This window comes from Enoplosus armatus, chromosome 20 (genome assembly GCF_043641665.1).
Source record: "Enoplosus armatus isolate fEnoArm2 chromosome 20, fEnoArm2.hap1, whole genome shotgun sequence".
Classification (NCBI taxonomy): Eukaryota; Metazoa; Chordata; class Actinopteri; order Centrarchiformes; family Enoplosidae; genus Enoplosus; species Enoplosus armatus.
Window position 1 is genome coordinate 17,177,215 of NC_092199.1, and position 22,152 is coordinate 17,199,366.

The 22,152-nt window shown below is 41.7% G+C and overlaps 1 protein-coding gene across 1 annotated transcript in view; it reads right to left on the bottom strand.

Annotated features, from left to right (window-relative positions):
• The window catches only part of myo15b (myosin XVB), a 56,188-nt gene extending 34,632 nt beyond the window's left edge, over positions 1-21,556 (bottom strand). Inside the window, exons 1-24 of the mRNA XM_070927161.1 lie at positions 19,058-21,556; positions 18,738-18,914; positions 16,974-17,038; positions 16,824-16,887; positions 15,894-16,003; positions 15,684-15,758; positions 15,287-15,380; positions 15,032-15,135; positions 14,835-14,898; positions 12,905-13,018; positions 12,631-12,792; positions 12,437-12,550; positions 12,285-12,343; positions 11,215-11,338; positions 11,017-11,112; positions 8,927-9,058; positions 7,982-8,107; positions 7,806-7,883; positions 6,427-6,575; positions 5,874-5,919; positions 5,661-5,785; positions 3,643-3,757; positions 3,349-3,524; positions 2,781-2,874 (exon numbers count right to left, since the gene is read on the bottom strand). Of these exons, the coding sequence (XP_070783262.1) occupies positions 2,781-2,874; positions 3,349-3,524; positions 3,643-3,757; positions 5,661-5,785; positions 5,874-5,919; positions 6,427-6,575; positions 7,806-7,883; positions 7,982-8,107; positions 8,927-9,058; positions 11,017-11,112; positions 11,215-11,338; positions 12,285-12,343; positions 12,437-12,550; positions 12,631-12,792; positions 12,905-13,018; positions 14,835-14,898; positions 15,032-15,135; positions 15,287-15,380; positions 15,684-15,758; positions 15,894-16,003; positions 16,824-16,887; positions 16,974-17,038; positions 18,738-18,914; positions 19,058-21,556 (4,962 nt within the window). The remainder of the gene's footprint in view (positions 1-2,780; positions 2,875-3,348; positions 3,525-3,642; positions 3,758-5,660; positions 5,786-5,873; positions 5,920-6,426; positions 6,576-7,805; positions 7,884-7,981; positions 8,108-8,926; positions 9,059-11,016; positions 11,113-11,214; positions 11,339-12,284; positions 12,344-12,436; positions 12,551-12,630; positions 12,793-12,904; positions 13,019-14,834; positions 14,899-15,031; positions 15,136-15,286; positions 15,381-15,683; positions 15,759-15,893; positions 16,004-16,823; positions 16,888-16,973; positions 17,039-18,737; positions 18,915-19,057) is intronic.
• Positions 21,557-22,152: the final 596 nt, after the last annotated feature.

The following is a 22,152-nucleotide window of genomic DNA, read 5'->3' on the forward strand; positions in this document are numbered from 1 at the left end:
AAACAGTATCTATTGGTTGTCGTTACAGTTGCAACACATTTTGTAGTGCATCCCTAGCTGGACCCTTTTCTGACATTGTAGACTACATGATAGAGCATTCAGCCTATCATTCTATCATTCTTGCATATTTTGTTTTTGTATACAAAGGAAGGATAGTCAAATGGTGTGTGTGTGTGTGTGTGTGTGTGTGTGTGTGTGTGTGTGTGTGTGTGAGAGAGAAAGAGAGACAGATACAGAGAGAGTTTTTTGGCATCAGGCCATTCTTGTGGGTACTTCTCTACGGTGTTGTAGAGCACTTGCTATAACAAGGTATAGAGTGTTGTTGCTGTAACTTGGTATCTTGGATGTGATAATGTGGCTGTTGCTGCAGCATGAACTACTGATGGGCATAATTCATTTTTTAGCCCACCCACCCAATATCATCACCAGCCATCACTGGACATAATCCTATAAGCTTCCTACGAAAATACAGTTCGTAGACTGTGAGACTCTAAAGCCAAGAATGAAAGACAAGACAAGAAGTGAGTATGAAACAGTTTCACAATAAACAGCTAATTAGTGAATTAACTGAATTATTTATCTTGTATTAGAGATAGATGGCACTGACTTACTGATGTTAGTTTTGGCCCCAAATCAGTTACTTAAACTTACTATTCTAAGTTAAAGCTCATGATGAGTCCAACTAGGCTTGAGCAGCTGACATAGGCAGCCTGTGAGCAAGAGCCTGACAAACCCACTGTTCATAGTCCAAGCCTCATAAAACACCAAATAGACTGACGGTAATACGACTGAAGCAAAAGGAACAAAAAAAGAGAACACATTTTCCAGTTTAATTTACAGCCAAGGCAGGAAAAGAAAAAGAGATGAAATACAGGAAGCACCAGCTGAAAGAAGTGTCTCTGGACTGTTTTCAAATCTGATGCAAACTATTTCTCAAGAGATATTTCTCATGTGATTATTGCAGAAGGTAAAACGAAAGACAAAGCAGCCTACCTGTTAGAGCTGTGGAGCTGGACGTCAGACAGACAGGTTTCAGAAGGCGGAAGGAGAGATGCAGTACTGCTTCAAATTTCACTGAGAGAGGGTGAAGTCCAAAACCGGAGTGTGGCTGAGGTTTAAGCAGGGTGTGTGTGTGTGTGTGTGTGTGTGTGTGTGTGTGTGTGTGTGTGTACCCAAGTGACATTGTTAATGCAAGATAAGACAGCTAGTTAAAGGAAATGGATGAGATTTTATAAAGTGGCTGTAATATTACCAAAGACGGAATATGAAATATGTATAAGATAGATTGTTTAAGGCACAGCAGTCAATAGTCATGAATTTACCTCTACAGCTGTCATTTTTGTCTGTCAAAGCATAGAGGCCAATGCATTCAGAAGAAAAGTCATGGTCTGGATTACATGACTTCCCTGGGAACTTGTATTGGAAATCCCCCATACAGACACCCCCACATTTCAACTGATTTACAGAAATGAAAAGTGTTATATATACACAGTTTATATTCACATAGTCTACAACATACTGACCACAAAAACATTAAATCCAAATAAATATTGCAACCATTCAAACGATCAACAAAATCCTGCAAAAGTCTGCAACATAGGGAAAAGACATGAAGGGTTTGGGTCACTCAAATGATCTATTTCTGAGATTTACGCCTCCACCCCAACACAGTGAAGGTGACTGGAATTGAATTTGGTGCTCAGAGACGACATTTAAAACATTCTTTCTAGAAACAGTGTCCTGTTGCACTCGATATACAGAAAACATTGCTAACAGTTATAATAGGGACAATTTGTTCATGAGAAAGTAGTTCCACTAAAAACAGTTCAATGCAAGGTTTGTGGATTATCCAGAGTAACAGAGACTCTGTATCCATAAAGACACATTGATATTACATTTTAATATCTAAAGCTAAATTATGTATTAAGTATATATATGTATAATTACGTTTTTAAAAAGTTGTTATGGCTAACATGTAGCAGACAGTTGCCCGTATAGTACCCTGTAACCCTAGTTACACATTCAGCAGACACAGAGCAATATTAGCATGTTTGTGTCAATCTAAAGTAAGTCAGTCCAACACTGACTTTCTTTTTAGCTCTGGCTTGGTCTTTGCCACCTCCTGAGGGAAATATCTGTCTCTTTAGCTGCTAAATGCTCCACTATGTTCACCAGCTAGTCTCTGTGTCTGTGCTGTTTGGTACAGAGCAGTAGGTGTACTGAGCCAAAACAAGGGGCTATAAAAGAGGCAAAAAGGTCTTGAAGAGCTGCAGAATTTATAATAATTCTCTGTGGGTTTTTTAACTATGAGCAACACCTACACATAGTCATTTCATCCATTTTTTACACAAAGAATATTGTAGCTATTAAGTAGCTACACAACATTGCTGTAACATCACCTTATACATTTATTTTGGCCAAAGTGTCAGCAAACTTCCATATTTCCACATCCAGCAGACACAGAGCAACATTGATGTATACTAGTTTCACGTTTGGTGGTAGATACCACAAGAGATAACTAGAGAATGTTCTGTATAATAAGGTAAACATTTCCAATAGATGGGATGTATGCGTCACGGCCTCTCACTGAGAGGGCATGTGCTATTGTGTTAGGCTTGCAGGTATTGCACAAGAGACATGTGGAGCAAAGATTTATAGCACAATAAAGTCAGCAAACATAAGGTTGTCAAGAAACCCAGCCAAGGACTTTTCAGTGGGGATCTCTCTCTCTCTCTCTGTCTCTCTCTCTCTCTCTCTCTCTCTCTCTCTCTCATATCTACCGTCCTCCAGTGGCGTCTCTTGATGGTGTTCCTGGTTATCATCATCACCGCCCAGAACTGGGTGAAGGACTGCCTCAGACGCTTATAGTACTTCCTAGAAGAAGAGAGGGGGCAGTAACACACAAACGGTAGTATATCACTCTCTCTGACCTCATTTCAGCCTGCAGGTGAAACCTAAACTCCCTCTCTGCTCAAGTTCCTGCTTCATTTTTAGGTTTGTTTCTATTCTTTTCTAATTCACCCCTTCCCTACAGACACACTTTCACTGCTACATACTACATACACTGCAAAACTAAACTCTACTCTTCTTTACATTAAGTACTTTTCCTTTAGAACCTTGAGTACATTTTGCTGCTGATAGACTTTGATTGAAGTATGGGCTTGTAAAACAGTATTTCCTTTATTTTGTAATGTTGTTAAGAGACAAAAGTAAGTATCAAGAAAAAAAAGTTGAAAGTACTGTTTTCAGAGAAATCACACCAGAGTGCATTCATAGTCTTGAATCTAGATGCAAGGACAGCTTGTATCAAGCGGATACTTTCCTCTCTGTTCTCCCTCCTCTCTGTACCTGGCCTGGTGTCCTCGGATGTGGCTCTGGATAACAATGGCTTTTTGTTTGAAGAACTTGAAGTTCCTCCTACAGAGGAAGCCTCTGATGTTCCTCTGGATAGTGATGGCAGCCCAGGTCTGGGTGCTGATCCACTTCTCCTCCAGTTGCTGGTACAGAAGCTCCTTGAGGAACACCTGACACAGATACACACACACACACACATCTAAATGTGTTGATATGTACAGTAAAAAAACCTTCTAATCAGTGTTGTGTAATCATGTAATCAGTAATCACGAATGAGCAGTTAGGCACCTTGGTGAGTCCCAGCTGGTACTGTCCTTCCTCTGCACCAGCCATGTCCAGGAGAGCCACAGCCTGCTCTCTGTCTGACGCCTCACTCAACCGCTCGGTCAGGATCACCCCATACCTGTGGAATAGAAACACATACTGCCTTCAAGCTCATCAGCTCAGCTCCTACGTCCAAAATCTGATCATGTAAACAATGCAGATGATGTGTTGGTGCACACAACTCCCAAACATCACTGCAAACAGAGTGTCGCTCCGTACAAAGTCACTGACAGTCACATCTTTGCTTGTGGAGAACTGTATTAAGGGGTATAAAATAACAGGTAAACTGTGGGACACACTCTCCACGTACCAGCAATAAACACCCATCACCATGGATACTGATGGACACCTTGCTTACTCAGTGGTTATGTAATATTATTTGCGGTTTCCTTGTAAATGTTTACCCATATATTCCCAAAATGGGCATATGCTATAAAATAGATGGAAAAAATTGATTATTTTTATCTATACCAGTGGTGTGGCTCTAAAGTCAGCTGGTTGATAGGTCCATCACTGAACCACCAGACTGACATATCTAAAAACTACTGGATGGATTGTCAGCAAATTTTATACATCTTCTTGTAGGGCTATCACATTTGATTTGTACTGTAATGTAACTGTAATTGCATATTTGAATTCAAAATTTCAGGCTTTGTAAAAAGCGGCTGAGGACTCACCTGCTAGCTGCAACCCAAGTAAGGCATCGGCGGCACCAGAAACGAGTGGAGCAACATCAACTGTACAACCTCGTCTGCCAACTTTTCACCACATGCATCCCTAAGACCTTTGCCAGAAGCTCGTAAAAAGGTCATCACTAATCGGATATAAAAGTCATAATAACCCTAACCCTAACCAACAGTTGTATGACACCCACATGGAAAAATATTAAGTCTATATGCGGATGGGTGGGAGGAGAGCATTACTATATGGGCTGCATTCAATTAATTCAAAAGAATTTCATGTTATTTTTAATTCTTGAAAACTCAACTTTCTCAAATTTGGCCGCCCTATCTTCTGGTCCCTAGAGGAAGTTTTTTTTCCCTTTGTTTTTTCCCTCACTCTTATATGATTTTATAAATATAAATATTGCCAAAATTATATTATAATCTATATTTAATGATGAAACCAGACAGGTCTTACGATTGCATTTCTCCGCCAACTGTGCCTCAGTTTATTGGGTTCTATAGTCCACTTCCACTTCCCCCTTCCTACTTTAATACAGCCCTTATTGATGAACCCTCCACAAGAACATGACAGCGAAGTGGACAGGGGCTGGATTTGGATTGAGTCTGAGAATACTGATGGATGTTTGCTACACTGGATCAAGTTAGGTATTACTTGAATTGCCACAACTGAACCAGTAAGAAGAGGAACTAGGTGAGTAAAAATGAGACACTGATATTAATAACAGAGTGAATGAGGCATAATAACATTAAAGGTCCCATATTGTAGAAAGTGAGATGTCCATGTCTTGTTTGATTATGAAGCAGCTCTAGGTGCTGTATAAATACTGTGAAAGGATCAAAACGCTCAGTCCACGGAGAAATGCACACAGCCCGCATTCAGACACTGTGCCTTTAAACGAGCCGCCAGGACTTCCGTAAGGTTACTATACAGTTACCGCACTCAGCCACGCCCCCAGCAGGTCAACTGATCCAGGCACAGTACAGTACAGGACAGGGACGCTCATTCACCCGCTCAGTCTGTCTAAGTTATTGGAGCGCTCTGCTCAGGACTACTCTTCAAGTTTTTTGGAGGTTGTTCAGTTTGTCTAAAACGGCTTGTTTCAGACGGAGGGGGAACTGAGGGGCTGCAGAAAGGGCCGGAACAAGATACATAAGGACTTTTTGAACTGTGAATCATGCAAAGCTGCTCTAGTGGAGTCCCAGAATAAAAATATTGAGCTGAATTGAGTATAATATGGGACCTTTAAAGAACTGTTGTGATGGTGCAGGCAGGGATGCCATGTATGTTTGTTGCACCTCTCAATGAAGTAGGAGTACTGCATCCGTACGGGGAAACCCTCTTTCCTGATGCGGATGGTCTCCAGCATCCCAGCATGCCTCAGCTGGGCCGACACATAGTCTACATCAAAGATCCCAGGAACCTGACAGAGGACATGTGAGGTTCAGTACATGGTCATACATTGTCGGCCGATGTTAAGCCACTAGTTAGCACCAAGTATCTGGCGTTACCTTGACGTAGTTTGGCTTCAGACAACGGATAAAAGTGGTCTTGCATCTAAGAGTTAAAAGACAAAATATAGACACAGGTTATTCAGCAGGAAACGTGATTAACCTTAGACCTACATGCATGTAAAGAAAGGCTGAGCAGCATCTGACAGCTGTTTTATAGAACTGAAATAAATTATCCAAAGGGCACCAACAAGAGGCGCTGCCGATTTCAGGCATCTGGAACGAGTATTGACCAGTACAGGTATACGTATGATTGATACCTATCCATGAAACACCCTGATTTGACCCATTCAGTCCTGTATGATGCGTCTCATCTTGTGAAATCTCTTGTAGAACTTCTTTCAGTGAGGATTCACACCAAACGAAAACATTATGAACTTAGACCAGTTATCATAATTCTTATTTCTTTCCATGACATTTGCTCAACTCATATTCTCTACAAACCACAGCTGTTTGATTTTAAACACATGCAGTGAAACTACATCCCTTCAAGCTTTCATACTTATCCACAGCTTTGGAAATAACAGCTCAGTATCAGTCAGTGTGTTGGTACCTCTCCAGGCGGGTGGTGAGTTCAGTCAGGGACTGAAGGAAGTGCGAGGCAGCAGTAGAGGGTTGCTGGCGGAGGCCCTTCCCTCTCCAGCCCAGCTCTCTCTGCTGAATGTAGCCATCCTGAACCTTCCGGAACAACTCTGACACCATCTGACAAACATGAAGAAGAAAACAAGCAAATTCACAGGTAAACTGTCAAGTTCACGTTTTATAAGTGTGTTTTTGAAATATATTAGATATATTAGATATATTTTCGGAGCAACCAATATATTTCATGTTGATGTACAATATTTTCATACTGATTACTTTTGTATATAATATTTCCCTCAAAATACTACTCTCATCATTACACTACCACTGGTAATGCCACCACGAATAAAACATTTACACTTTCCTATTTCATTGTTTTTGTGCATGTTTTTTATTGTATAGTGGCAAAGAGTATGGAAGCACACTACATTCACCAAAGCAAAAAACAAAGACATTTTCTCATAATTTTGACTTTTTTTTAATCTCAATTATGAGCTGCTAAGTCATAACCTGTATCTCATAATTACAAGAAAAGATCTTTATCTCATTATAGATATGGACAGAGACAAGTCAGACAAGTATACATTTGTGATGAAATGCAATGTTTCTCAGGGGCCTCTGGTGCAGCAGTTAAACAAGCAGACGGACACTAAATGTGAAAAACATAAAAAAAATGTAATAAGCTCAACACATAGCAACTTAAGAAAAGATATGCAATAGGACAAAAAATAAACAAATAAAACACAAGCAAACTGAGAAACGTTCGCCAGTTATACAACTCATATAAAGCGTACAGAAATGCACTGCAAATAACACGCAGAAACAGAAATCCTGAAAGTCGTACTCAACAACAGAGGTTTCCTGGGAATATTGAAAATTGGTGAACATTCCTGGACGTGCAAAAGTTAATCACTTGTGTTATTGTCTTTGATATAATTTGTTGGTATTTCATTTTACTTGCATTCACATTTCTATCTGTCTCTATATTTTCAGTTTTATTGTGGATTACTCTTCCATTGATCTACTGTTTATAATTCTACTGTTTTAATAGTCCTATTAGTTTGATAGTTACCTGTAAAGCACTTTGAACTGCACTAACTTGAAAGGTGTTATATAGTTCGAATGACTGATTGATACACAAACCTGTGTAATCGGATTACATTTGATCAAATCAGAATCAGAATCAGAAATACTTTATTGATCCCCGGGGAGAAATTACACAAAATCTCCTAATAGAACCAATTCAGGCAAAGGGCTGCCTCTGTGGCTGCAATACACATTTTGCTATGCTATGCTATGAAAAAATGCCCATATCAGCTCCCTGTATGGGTCTAATGTCAGTTGGTTCACCTTTAACCGACTCCTGGCAAAAAGCTCCACCACTTCTGTCCTGAACTGGTCATGGTTCTTATTCAGGAAATTATGAACCTGGAAAAAAAAGAATAGTTTTTAAATACAAATGTTCTTGCACCACCTGCTTCAGTTTGACAGATATGCTGTATATAGCAGTGTGCTGTGCCCGACACCTGATAAGTGACAGCTCCAGCATAGTGATAGACAGTGAAGACTGGCAGTGGGTTCTTGGGCTTGGCATAGTAGGGGCTATTCCCATGGTGGTAGTGGCACTTCTGGAGGAAGGTGTGGTCAGTGGCCTGATGGAAAAACACAGAGGAACAATATCAAAAACACATACAGATTTACTTTTCAATATTTTACACTCCCTCACATAAGGTCAGATGTAAAATTGTGTTGCATAGCCACCCTGTCTCCACACTTTGGAGAAAGTTCTGGCTCAACCCATCGTCGTTCTGGGATAGGGGAGAAAAACACTCTGGCTTGTTTGTATTTATTTAAACCAATCACAATCGTCTTGGGTGGCACTGAGCCCAGGATGCAGACCTTTGACCTTGCAAAACAGTGTCTGGGGGAACTTGTTTTGGTGGAACATTTGCACGTGGGGAGGCGAGCCCTGGCATGGTTAAATCCCCGCTGAAGAAAACGCCACATAAAACAGTAACTTAAACAATGTATGTAAACTATATGATACAACTTTGTTTCCAAACTCATGACCATGGCATAGTGTCATATAATCAAGGTGTTGATAGAGAATGTCAAAGGTGTGAAAATGATATCTTGCCTTGTGTTTAATAACTTATCACAATACCTGCCAAAGTAGCGGGGGGGGGAGGGGGGTTATCTCAGCTGCAAACACTTTCTAGTCTGTCTCGTGTAAGTACCTGTGTTATCTGCTGGATGGGTGTGTGTGTGTGTTTCTGCATTGTGAGGACATTTTGGCCTTCAAAGGACTGTCTGAAGGTTAAGACTTGGTTTTAAGGTCAGGGTTAGAATTAGGTGTCAGGATTAAGCATTCAGTTGTGATGGTTAGGGGTTAGGGTTAGGACGTACATTATGTCAATGAGGGTCCTCACAAGTATAGAGGTGGAAACATATTTGCGTGCCTGTGTGTGCACCTGGGGGAGGCAGGTCTGATCATCCAGTATGCGGAGGATGCCATGGGGTCTGTAGGATATCAGCTCCAGACAGGAGTGGAAGTTCTTAAGTGGCATTGGATACCACTGGATCTGTTCTGCACTGTATTCCTCCTGCAGGAGTACACACACACACACACACACACAGTAATATTGCAGACTACACTCAGTTTAAGTGTGTGAAGGCATTCATTGAAGGTGCTCTTTGGTTGAAGAAATTCTTGGCATCCTGTTGGGTGATGAGAACTCAGACAACAAAACCATTGGCTTCAGTACTCCATGCTAACATATTAGCACATGCTCCAACTTGGCCGGCATGGTGGCGCAGTGGTTAGCACTGTCGCACGGGAGGTAAAGCTGGTTAGAGCGGGTTGGGGGTTCGATCCCCGGCTGCCCCCGTCATGTCGAAGCAAGACACTGAACCCTAAGCTGCTCCCGATGGAGACCAGCACCTTGCATGGCAGCCCGGTCGCCATCGGTGTGAGTAAATGGGTGAATGAGACTTAGATGTAAAGCGCTTTAAAGCGAGCTGTAAAGCGCTTTGGGAACCGTGAAGGTTGAAAGGCGCTATATAAGTGAGATCATTTACCAACTGACATTAAAGGACTTTTTTTTTTTTTTTGGGCATGTTATTGCTATATAATTCTCAGGGAGAACAATTAGCATGTCACCCTCAATAAAGTTCTTATAAGTCATAACAAATGGCCTCAGTGATTGTAATTAACCACTTATTAATGCTTTATAGATCAGTTATAAGCCCTTCAAAAAATTATGAAAAATATGTTTTGCAAAGACAAATCATTAATAAAGCTAAATCATAAATAAAATAAATATAAATAATTGTAATATATACTTTAAGGGGAAATTATTCATTATAAACAATCAATCCTGCAGGTGCAATGTCTAAAAAAAAGGTCAGATTTCACACTTTCTAATAAGCCAACAGCAAAAGTTAGTCATCTGAAATTTGAAACCCGAAATAAATAGTTCAGCATTCTGGGAAATACGCTTATTTGCGTTATTTCCCAGAGTGAACCATCTCAGCCTCATGTCTGTGTGTTAAGTACAGAGCTGGAGCCATGAATGGTTAACTTAGCTTAACATAAAGAGTTGAAGCAGGGGAAACAGCTAGTCTGGCTCAGTCCCATGTTCAGAAATACATCTTCTAACACCTCTAAAGTTGATTTATGAACATGTTGCTTCTTGTTTGTTTAATGCACACATGAAGAGAAAGGGTGAGTTATGTGCTGGAACTATTTTGTGACCACAGTTTATCCATCCACCCAGTAGTTCTGTGCATCTTCGGCTATAGTGCATTTTTGTCAGACATAATCAGTTTTGGCACTGGTCTTTGTACAGGCATGATGGTACCAAACCTGGCAACCTCACTGTGATGACAAGACTGCCAGCTGTGCACAGTCACCGCACCAAAAATAGTTGCAGCACGCAACACCCCATAAAACCACAACCTCATTCATATATATTTGTTTGTGTGAGGATTAAACAAGAAACAACATGTTCAATGGTGAGTTTTAGAGGTGTTGAGGTATATTTTAGCTAACTAGCTTTCCCCCCTGCTTTGAGTATTATGGTACATTTGGCTAATCCAGCTCCATACTTAACACACAAACATGAGATTGGTATCAATCTTCTCATGTCCCTCTCAGAAAGAAAGCAAACAAGTGGATTTCCAAAAAGTAATTAAGGGTTCTAATCCATCAATTTTGACTTTGTGAATGTTAATAAATTGATAATAAATAGATCTTTGTCTATATGCCTTGCAAAACTTTTCAGGAAGTCAACAATCCATTGGAGGGGTCTTCCTAGCAAGTTAAATAGCCAAAAAGACAAAGCAAGTGTTGTGCGGGAGGAGGATGTAGAAAATGAGATTTTTCACAACCTGGCAACCCAAAAGTTGTAATGGCTTATAAATTATCTACAGGGCATCAGTAAATGATGACTTTTGATAAAGCCATTAGTCACAGCTTATAAACCATTTATAAAGGGTGACTTATTAGAAAGTGGTACCCTGAGGGTCAGTTCATCTTGGACCTAGTTTACAGCCCACTGACCTGCTCCTGGGAGATCAGTGCCTTGTTGACAAAGTGCTGCAGCTGCTCATTGGCAAAGTTGATACACAGCTGCTCAAAGCTGTTCACTCCCAGGTCCTGGAGAAGAACACAGGGGAACTGTGACGTTACATCCAGCACCACAAGAAAATGCTCAGTTATTTTGAAGTTTCCAGATCTCAGTCCAGGAGGAATACCAACCTCAAACCCGTAGATGTCGACTATGCCCACTGTGCTGTCCATCTCTGTGGGACTCAGCCAATCATTGATCTGCTCCAACAACCAGTCAAACAGCACTGAATACAAGGCTTTGGCAATGGCATCTCTGCAAGAGAGGACAAGGAGGAAAAGGGGATGTGTACCTTTAAATGAAAGTTAAAACAATTTGATTCACATTCAAGGGCATCATTCCATCAATTTTACACATCATGATCACTTGACTTGGGGAGTACTACTCAGCATGCGAAAAGCTCTGGAGGAGATGTTAGGTTCAATTTAATTAAATTTTCCTTGTAAAGCACCAAATCATAACAGAAGTTATCTCAGGGCACTTTAGTTGGGATGGGGTCTAAGAGACAGGTTGATGGCTTAGATGAAGAAAGTTAGTTGGTGAAGGTTCTCTGTCAGCCTAGTTACAGTGCTGAAAAGAAACCTGGGGTTGTTCTTGTTTTCCCCTATTAATGATGAGTTATAGGCCGCTCAGGCATTACGGAGGGCCTTCCCATATGCTTTAAGACCATATTTCCAGACTAAACGTGATTTTTCCAGATTGGTGGTAACGCCATTTTCTGAGATTGGCTTGGGCTTGGAATTTCTAACAGAAAAACCTGCGTTACAAACTGAAAGAAGTGGGAGTGTCTAATGAAAAGAATGGGAAATGTAGGATCTTGAGGCTTAACACACTAGGGACTGAAAAGACAGAATATCTCGACCTCTACTGCATTCATCATTTTGACCATTCTCTTTTTAATCAGTCCCCCAACTTTATTGAAGCACTACACCAATTAGCTGGTGTACCTAAAATACTGTTTTCTTTTACAGTGTTTGGGAAGGCCTCAGGATCACCCAAGAAGATGGAGGACATACAGGCTATCATCCTTGGCTTGCTGCTACTGCAACCAGGCCCCGGATAAGTGGCAGAAAATGGATAGATGAATGGGACAGATGAATGAACAAATAGCAGAAAACATTTCTCCAAGTGAGAAATTAAAATTTTGGTTTGAGAGAGTTGTTGTGTTTGCATTCGTCAAGTTTTGAAGAAATGTTCTTACCTGGATTCTATGGCACTTTCCACAGACAAGGGACAGTAGATCCTGTCGTAAGTTGTCTCCTGTGGATGAAAAAGCTAATCAGTGTGCATGTGTGCAGAAATATAGACAATAACTCAGTAAGAGGTGTGGCTGGTGCACCAGAGGCTACTGACTGTGACTTTATGAGTGATGACGGTCTGAAGGGCCTCGGACGAAATCTGCAACAAGGAGCCAACCCTCCTGCCCTCAGCCTCACTGAAGATACGAGCCACCTCAAATGACTCGCTCTGAAGCAAAAACAACAACTGACATATGATATCAATCTGATCTGCATAATTCTCACTCTCTCTCCTGTAAACACACACACCTCGTAAGAGCTGAAGCACATGTTGCCGAGCTGCAGGATAGAGGAGAGGATGGCCCAGACGGTTGAGATCTGGTCAGCATGCAGACCGATGGTCTCAAAGCACTGAACCAAAAGTTGGAAGTCCTGCTTGTCATGCTTCCCCCTCAATTCACAGGCACCGCCCTAGAGGAGGATAAAGAAAAACGAAATGTCTAACATGTAAAATGAGTGAAGAGGAAGAGAAAATATTATGAAAACCAGAGATGAATTCTGTGTTCATTGATGTGTGATGTACTTGGTTTAGGTAGTAATAGGTCTCGGCTCCTTGCAGGTAGAGCTCCTGTTTGTCCCAGTCGTTCATACCTGCCAGCAGCTCATAGAACACATGGTAGTTCCTCTCCTCATTGGCCTACAAGGGAAATGAAACAAGAACTAGACAGTGATATCAACTGAGTTTATGACCTCTGATGATTTACCATCTACTTACAGCATAAACAACAAAATAATGCAACACTACCACATACAAATTTGTTGCTGTGTTGTTCACTTCATGGCGGTAGAAAAGACAATGTTAAAGAGGACCTATTATGCTTTTCCTTATTTTCTGTCATATACATAGTGTTACAATGTTATTATTCCTATTAAACGTTACGTACCAAAGTTGCCAAATAATGAGGAAAACGTATGTAAAAGTAATCCCTGTGAGCCAAAAGCTCAGTCTTCAGACCGCTCAGAACGCTCCCTTCACTTTTCGTGTCTTACTTCTGTGAGGCGTATTACATAATAAGCCTCATGGATGGTCATCTGCTCAGGGCACAGCAGTGACAGCACGCCCACGAATAAGAAGAAAAAAGAAAAAAAAGTTATGGGCTGCTCTGCTCAGGACTGCTCTTTACTGCTGCTCAGGTTGTTCAGTGTCTCACACAGAGAGCTTTTTCTGTTTTGAAGGAAAGTAGGTAGGTAGGAGGTTGTAGTAGGTAGGTAACGGCAGCTACAAGTTAGCAGCAGTTAGCAGTTACTTTCTAAAGCTTTCTGTCCATCAGGAAACTCACCGAGAGTTGAGTTGAGAGCAGCCGGAGGACATCAGAGGGAAAACCAGAAAACATTTTCTCCATAAAATGATGGAGTTTCACCAAAGTCAGTGAATAAAGGTGTATGTTTTTGTACAGTTATCAGTGAGGCCAGTCCCTAGAAACACTCAGCTCCAGCAGCATCTGTCATTTTTCCAACCTACTTCTTGTCTCATTTGTGGTCTGATGAACAGGAAGTTCATCACATTCAGTCCCCATATCTCTATTTTCCAAGCTAAGTTACTGTTGCTGTCATGCAGTCGACCACAGGAGCTCAAACGGCTTGTTTCAGACAGAGGGTGAACTGAGGGGCCACAATAAGATGAATAAGGACTTATTTGATCTGTGAATCATGCAAAGCTACTCTAGTGGTGTCTGTGAATAAAGATATAGAGTGGGAAATGAGCATAATACCTCCTCTTTAACATTTTGATGTTTACCAGGTAATGGTTTACCATGGTCACCATCTTAGATTGATGTATTAGCATGCTAACGTTTGCTAATTACTACTAAACACAAAGTACAGCTGAGGCCAATGGGAATGTCTTAAGTATTTGGACATAAACCAAAAAAAATTTCACCTGATGGCGGCACTAGAGGAAAAGCATAGGGGAACATTAAAATTATTGTTTAAAATTATTACAATTCATCATGTGGGAAATGTGAATGTCTGCACCAACTTTCATGAGGATCATCAATGTCATTAAGATTAGTCCTCTGTGAACCATGAATGACTGTACCAAATTGTGTCAATCTATTTAGTAGATATTGAGATATTTCATTAGATCATTGAAAATTTGGACAGTGGTAGACAGACCAACCGACCAACATTTCCATCCCTAGAGCCATGTCACTAGCATGGCTAAAAGCTGAGGACTGAAAAGCTATTTGATCATCGGTGGAGGTGTCCTTTATCAAGCTGGGAAAGCTGAACCTCCAAACAGTTCATTTTCTAAGAAGCAAAAGCATTCAACCAGAAAAGTAACTTGAGACATTTTCCTACAAGCCAACACAAGCAGTCATTTGAAATAGCTGATCACACAGTAATTTACACAGTGACAAATTTTCCAGCGTTTTCTCCAGCAAATGTAACATCATGGACTCCTCCATGATGTCTGTTTTGAGCACACAGCACACCTTACTCAATGTTCTCACCTGAAAGACAACCCTGGACTTCTCAAGGAGATATTTGGACAACGAGGTCCCTACAACAACCCCACTGTCAACCAAGATGAGAGACAGTTGACCAATTAAACAGCTGCAACCAATCATGTCAGGGGGAGCAACAAAGGCACATAAGGTGAAACATCATAAGATATTTCTAAAAAGGTTAACATTAAAAAGGAACTTACTGGAGAATGTGGATGTGGAGGTACTTGCCAAAGCGGCTGGAATTATTGTTGAGGATGGTCTTGGCATTCCCAAAACTCTCCAGGATGGGAAAGACTTCCATGGGCTAGTCAAGGAAGAAAAAAAAAGAGAAGTGAATCAAAGACAAAAATGGGTGAAGGACTGAAAGGTGAATCCACCAATGGTTTGCATTGTTTCTAACTGATAAAACTGTACATTAATGAAGGTGTTCCTTTGTGTTCTCCACAGTGAATTACCTGTTGCAGGTTGTTGTTTCTGCCCTGATACATGGAGCTGAGGTAGTGGACTATCAGCTTGGTAGCTTCAGTCTTCCCTGAACCACTCTGGCCACTACATAACAAATAAAGATTACCTGAAATAAGACAACGCTATTTTTTGGACATTGTATGCCTTTATTAGACAGCTGATGGTGGAGATACACCAAAACCATTGGTTTACTTGATTTGTTGGCCATAAGAAAAATATCAAACATAAGCAGCCTTATCATTTAAAGTATGTGTCTGTATATATTATAGCTGATGGAAAAAACAGGCATTTTGTTAAACACCAGAGGCAGGAAAGACCCAGAATTGGGCAAAACTACATGGAAATAGACTATACAAATTTATTACATTTTATATTTCTTGTCAGTACCTTATGATGATGCACTGCTCCTGTGTGGAGGCTTGAGACTGGTGGAAAGCGGCGTCCGCTATGGCATAAACATGGCTGAAGCAGAGAACAGAAACAAACACTAGCTATGAAAAACATGAGGGGGTCAGATGTTCTGAAGGGACCTTTGATGAGACCCATGCTGCCAGTTGTGATAAAAAGTACAGTTTTTGCAGTACAGTGTTTACTCACGGTGGGTTTCTCTGCTGCTCTTTGCCCTGATATTTCTGTCTCAGCTCCTCTGTGTAGAATTTAAGGTGCTTGAAGGGGTTAATGGACAGCAGCATGTTTCCGATGTAAGTCTGGGGGGAAAAAAATGACAGGTGGAGTATTAAATCTCCAACTTTTACAAATAAAAACTTAACTCAAGGTCCTCCTGACTAGTGTTTTCTGGAACTTTCAACTTGTCTCATGGTTCATTTCCAGCTCTATATTTTTATAGTGTTCAGTCTGAAGCCTGAGCTTTTTTCTCACAGCAATTACTTTTACATGCGTTTACCTCGTTTGAACTGGCAGTGTTTAATAGGAATATCCAACATTGTAACTTTAGATATATGACAGAAAATAAGGAAAGGTATAACAGGTCCCCTTTAAGTATTGTGATAATATTGTCTGTTGATAATATTGTCTATCTTATTATAGACTTAATATCTTGGGGCTTCTGGTGATTACCTCCCCTAAAATTCAGTGGAGTTCCCCTTTAAAGAGCAACTTAATAGCAGCTGAAAATGTTTGCCAACCTCCAGTGCAGTGACGTAAAAGTATACTCCAGAGTGTGAGTACACAGTGATATCACTGTTGGGTGTGATTACATGTTCAACAATGCACACTATTGACCACACCCAGCAACACAATCAACTGCTGAGGGCAGTGCACACTGCTTTTCAGCCTAGTGCCAAGTTACTCTTTAAGGGTTAAGCTATCATCTGATTTTCAAAAACAAATCTGCCATATTTTACTATCTTCTTGTGAATTTATGTAAGATTACTTTATTCTGCCTTGTTTCAAAATACATGTACATTGTTTCATAACCTCTTTTAAGATAAAATTCTAGTTGCAGCATGGAAATTACCTGCTTTAAAATGCTTCAGATTATAGTGTGAGGCCAGTAATGACACTTACATAAATACAGTCACGGTGGAACCTCTTCTTCAGATTCAGAAGCACGGAACTCTCGCACACCTCTCTAAGAACGAAAGAAGAAAAAGTGTGCATTTTTATACTGTACTGTAGATACTGTGTGTGTGTGTGTGTGTTTGTGTGTGAACTCACTCCAGCTGAGACAGATCCTCCACCTCATCCACCTCTATAGCTCTTTTGCTGCCAGTCATCACCACCTGAAAAGGCAGAGACATCAGCAGATATAAGGACACGAGTCAAAATTAAAGCCCTGCCACCCTTCACTTGAAACATGCCTCAAGTCAGGACCAAAAACTTAAAACAACTTTGCCCTTACCTTCTCTCTATAGCGATCTTCTAGTTTGGTTAACATTAAATCAAATTAGTCAAAAAGGTCAAAAAGGGTACGAGCCTTTGCCAGAGCCCTTTATGGTTTAAGATCTGTCAACTCCATGCATAACCTTTCCACAGCAGGTAATCGATCCACTTGCAGCGGTGGAGCAGTGTGATAGCCGATAGCAGCATGCTGCAGCGTGCTGTATGCTCTATTGTATCTGCACAGTCCGGGAAATAAATAAACCAGCAGTAAGTCTTTTATGTCCTATTGTCTTGTGTGCACACCGGGTATAAGTGATGAGGTAGAACTTATATGCTGACACTCCAACCCGATGACATTAAACAAACCACAGTTTAACTATTCTGAATTGAAGGTATGTTAGTCTTTTTGGGATTAATATGGTTTATAGGAAAATGCTACTTGACATTGTTGAATGAGAAATGAGTAAAACTGCAAATACTGAAGCTCACCAGTGCTAGAATGTTGCAGTAACTTAGAGAATGGCCAGTGTGCAAGGCAGTCTAATTGCACGGCAAAAGCATGATGGTCATTCTTTCAGTCCAAAACGTTGGTCCAGAGCAAGGTACCTATACAACTACTAGTCATTTAGCTATGAAATGTGGTAATGATATTAATGAAGAAGATGGTTCTTTGAGTCTAGTGCCACCATCGGTTCAACATGAAGATCTCCCCTTTGCAAACACTCTGTACCACTTTTAGGCTTTTTCCATTGAAGGAGGATACTGAAATGTGACATAAGATGATTCCTTTTGTTGCCCTTGTTCACCACCCACTTTGGAGACAAGTTCCTGGAACTATATTTTGGCAGTTCTTTAGATTCTGCACACAGGACTGGAAGACAGTATTGATACTGAGTGGATTATCCAGGTAAGATAAGGAAAAATCAAATCCCCATGACATGAACTCACACATCCAAAGTCAAAGGATGATACCTTTTAATTTTGGGCAGTTCTTGGGCTTTCCCCTAAAACCACCTTCAGGCAAAATGGCAACAAACTAAGCTTTCATGATCCCCACAGGATGAACCACAGTGATTTTGGTGTTAGTTTTCCATGCACAGATATCTGATAATCTAATGGGCAGCTTGTCCATTAGAGGTGTATACTGACCTAACGTAAAGGGACATATGCATGGAAATGTCAGTGAATGCAAACAGAAGCAAATTTGCTCCAGGCTGAGTTGAAGATGTTTCAACTTAAGCCAAAGATTTGTGAATAATCCAAGGCTTCATGACTTTCATGAATGTTGAATACAGAGATGAGTTAAAAGGAGAGGGATATGGAGAAAAATAACAGAAAGAACCCAATTCTTAGTAGGTTCCAAGGTCAGTCAGAGTCTGAGCAGTGTGTACATTGCTAGCTAGCTACAGATTATGTTTGTACAGCCAATACATTGGCTTACATTGGCTGTTTGTGATGAATAAATATGAACTGTATAATCAATCCAGTGGCAAAAGAGGGTGAATAAAGCTAGGCTGAAAGTAGCTTGGCATTTACTCTGAATGTGCCTAAATAAGTATAGTATGGTAAATCCTAATTATAATAATGCAGTATCAATACCTGTGCACTGACTAGTCGACTCTCCAGCATCTCCTGGGTGGGGTCTTCTGATTCCCAGGGGCCCCTGCCATTGTGGGCAGGAACGGTCTTGGCCTGGCCCCCATCGTCGTAGACTGTCCACTTGGATAGTTTCTCCACCGTCTGGTGGGGCAACAGGTTCTCCCCACGTAGCCAGTCCTGAACCACACACAGCAAAGATAGATGATTGACCTTAAAAGAAGAGGGACTCCCTCTTTTGTTATTCCTCAAAGACTTGTATAAGTGATGTTTCATACTCCTTGATACAATTTCTCGTCTACCACGAAAGATGGGACACATACCTGAGGGTTTCCACTCATTCGTGGGTTCCCAGCCCAGTGCACCTCTGGTTGGGTGATAGTATATATACCACCCCCACCCATCAGCTGAGCCACTTCTCTGTCTGCCTCTTCTTCATACAAGGACCGCACACCTGACATCACTGCACTTGCCTCCCCATTTGGAAAGGGCTGAGTGGTGGACCTGTGTATCCCTGCTGCAGCCTCTCTCTCTAGGTCTGGTCCTTTGGCCCGACTCAGTCCACCACCTATTGCTCCTCCTGACAAGGACATCTTGGCCAAGTTGATCTGGGAGGGGTCCAGTTTCCCTTTTGTAGCCTGTAGCACACTGACTCCATCTTGAGTGTCTAGGGCAGCTCTCCTGTTTCTATCCTCAGTGTTGGATGATCCTTCCGGTGTACCACTGGACCTAGGGCTCCTCTCTGTCACATCTCCACCTGATGTTAACCCTCCTGACAAGGGCTTCTTGATGGACTTCAAGAGGCTGAGATCCGGTTTGACAGTGAGCACGAGCCTGGCACCTGGTTTTGGGGGTTTGGGCTCTGATGTAGTGGGTTCTCCTGGTGACCCAGTGGTACTTGACAAAGTAGGGGGTCCAGGAGCTGCCTGGGGTACCTCAGCTGTCTTTGCCTTGCCCATTCTGTTCATCCTGGGAAGTACCACAGCATATTTGGCCTCTATCTCTTTCTCCCTAGATGGGGCTGTTTCGTCCCCTCTGTCTCCTGTCTTTTCCTGGAGGCTGGATTTCTCTTTAGCCATTTTGTCTTCAGAGGAGCTCCTATTTTTCTTACTGGCCAGGCTGGTTTTACTGGCAACCCTCATGGCCATTCTGTGTTTGAGGATATTGCCCTTAGATTTTCTAGGACCTTGTTTCTGGCTCGCCCGAAGGGAAAGCCAGCGGGAGACCCCGATGGCTTTAGTCCAAGCAGAAAGTTTCTTTCTCAAGTTTAACCCCCGTGGCATGTTCTTCTGAATCCAACCAGACACTCTGCGAAGAGTGTTCATACCTTTTCTCCGTGCTATCAAATGTCCCTTGGGTTTGCTGGACTCCCCATCAACTGCCTCACTCTCTGATGTTTCCTTGTCAGAATTTGCCAACATTTTATTTGCTTTATGTCGAAGTGATGCCATCTTGACCTTCCCCAAGAGCAACGTCTGTGGCTGCCCATTGACGACACTGTTGTCAACAGTGTCCAGCTGGTTCTCAGGCTCCAGAATGGCTTTGAGGTCTTTACCTTTGGCTTTGAGAAGCATTATTCGGTTTTGGCCTTTGATGGCTTTCGTCAATATTGGCTCAGCATCCTCCTCTTCCTCTGGATCAGCTTCTACCGGAGCATCTTTCTCATTGATATTTTTTGTTTTGGTCTTGCCTTTTGCTGTGCTGTCTTTGTTGAAGGAAAGACCTTTTGGTGCTTGAATCCCCTCTGTTGCAGAACTGAGGATGAATTCTTTCTGTGGCTTCTTTTTGTTCTTTTTTTCTTCCTTGGCTTTTTGTTTGGCTTCCTTTTCTAACCTCTGCTTCTCTGCTTTGGCCCTCTGTTTCTCAGCCTTCTCCGCCTGCTTTTCTGCCTTTGTTTTTTTAAACATCTTGTGTTTCTGCCCTTGTGCAGGCTTTGACGGACGAGGAGTCTGTCTGCGTCGACTGCAGGCTTTAACAGCTGTTGACTTTTCAGACGTGTCTTCCGGGGTTATCTCCTTGTCTTTACCCCCATCACTGATGACCGCTTTAGGTACTTCAACTTCCTTCTTGTTTTCCTCTTCTTCTTCACTGGATGCAATTGGTTCACCCACAGAGTCACTTCTGGCTTTGGCTTCCTCTGAAAGCTTTTTGTCTGATTCCTTGTTTGCTATCTGTTCTGTATCGCTTTGAGTATCTGATGCCTCAGCCTCCTCCTCACTGCTCTCCTCACTCCCCTGCGTCTCAGCTGGCTCTTTGTTGCTGCCCTGCTCCTCCTCCCTCTCATCGTTACTAGTTTCCTCTTCCGTCACCTCTGCTGAGCTTCCTGCATCGTTCTCTGATTCCTCCTCCTCACTCTCTGTCACTTTGTCACATCTATTGTTTTCAGGCTTGGTGGGGAGCTTGTTGTTGATCCTCCCTTGTGTGGTTGGGGGTGCATTTGGTGGAGGTCTGAGTTTGGTGGTCTTGCTTATGCCCTCGTTAATCTTACCATCTTTCTCATGTTGAGGTTGTGATCCATCATTTGCAGTTCTTTCATTTCCTAATGTGTTCCCTGCTTGTTTCTGTGGCTCCTTTTGTTCTTTACCTCCCTTTTTACTTAGATCTGCTTTATTCCTTCTGTTACTCTTAATTAGATTTTTCTTTCTGTCCTCCACAGTTGGTGAATCCCCTCTACCTTTTTGTTTACCATTAGGCACTTTAGAAGGAGGCTGAGACGCTTTGGAACCATTCTGTCTTACATTTTTCTGTCGATTTCCATTTTTTGCTGCCTCTGCTCTCTGCTTTGTGGCATTTGTTCTACCTTGGGACTTGACCGGTGACATGGCTATCAATTCTTCAGAGTTGCAATTACCTGGAGAATAACAAAACGGTATAAATTGTCATTATTTTGTCATTTGAGATCACATTGACTAGGAAAATGGAAGGAAGTGCAAATTTTAGGAGTCAGGATTAAATTAACAATTGAGGGCTGTAAATTGAGTAACATGTCTGTCAAACTCAGTGAAACCAGGTCCTTGGCTCAATCCATCAGCATTTAGACCACGTTTCACACTTTAAGTCCCTGCCAAAGGCACCCAGGTCAGACTTAGTTTAGCTACAACTGACCTGATTTTGTATCTAACAGTCATTGCTAGGCTGAGTTTGAGGGCTGCAATGCATTCAGAACTGTCAAACTTGACAATAAATCAATATAGTGAAACCAGGCAAAGGCACAACAAAGTCGAATTCATGCAGATTGGCTATGAATCTTTTCCATGCTGGATGAAAACGGCTCCCCTTCTCCTCTTGTAACAGCACACAACAGCTATTATCTGCAGGTTAAATCTAAACTGCAACAAAAGGCTATCTTTAGATCCGCCTAAATGCAGCTGCACAGCCTGTACACCCTGGGGGGAAAGCAGTGAGAGCTTGTTTCAGT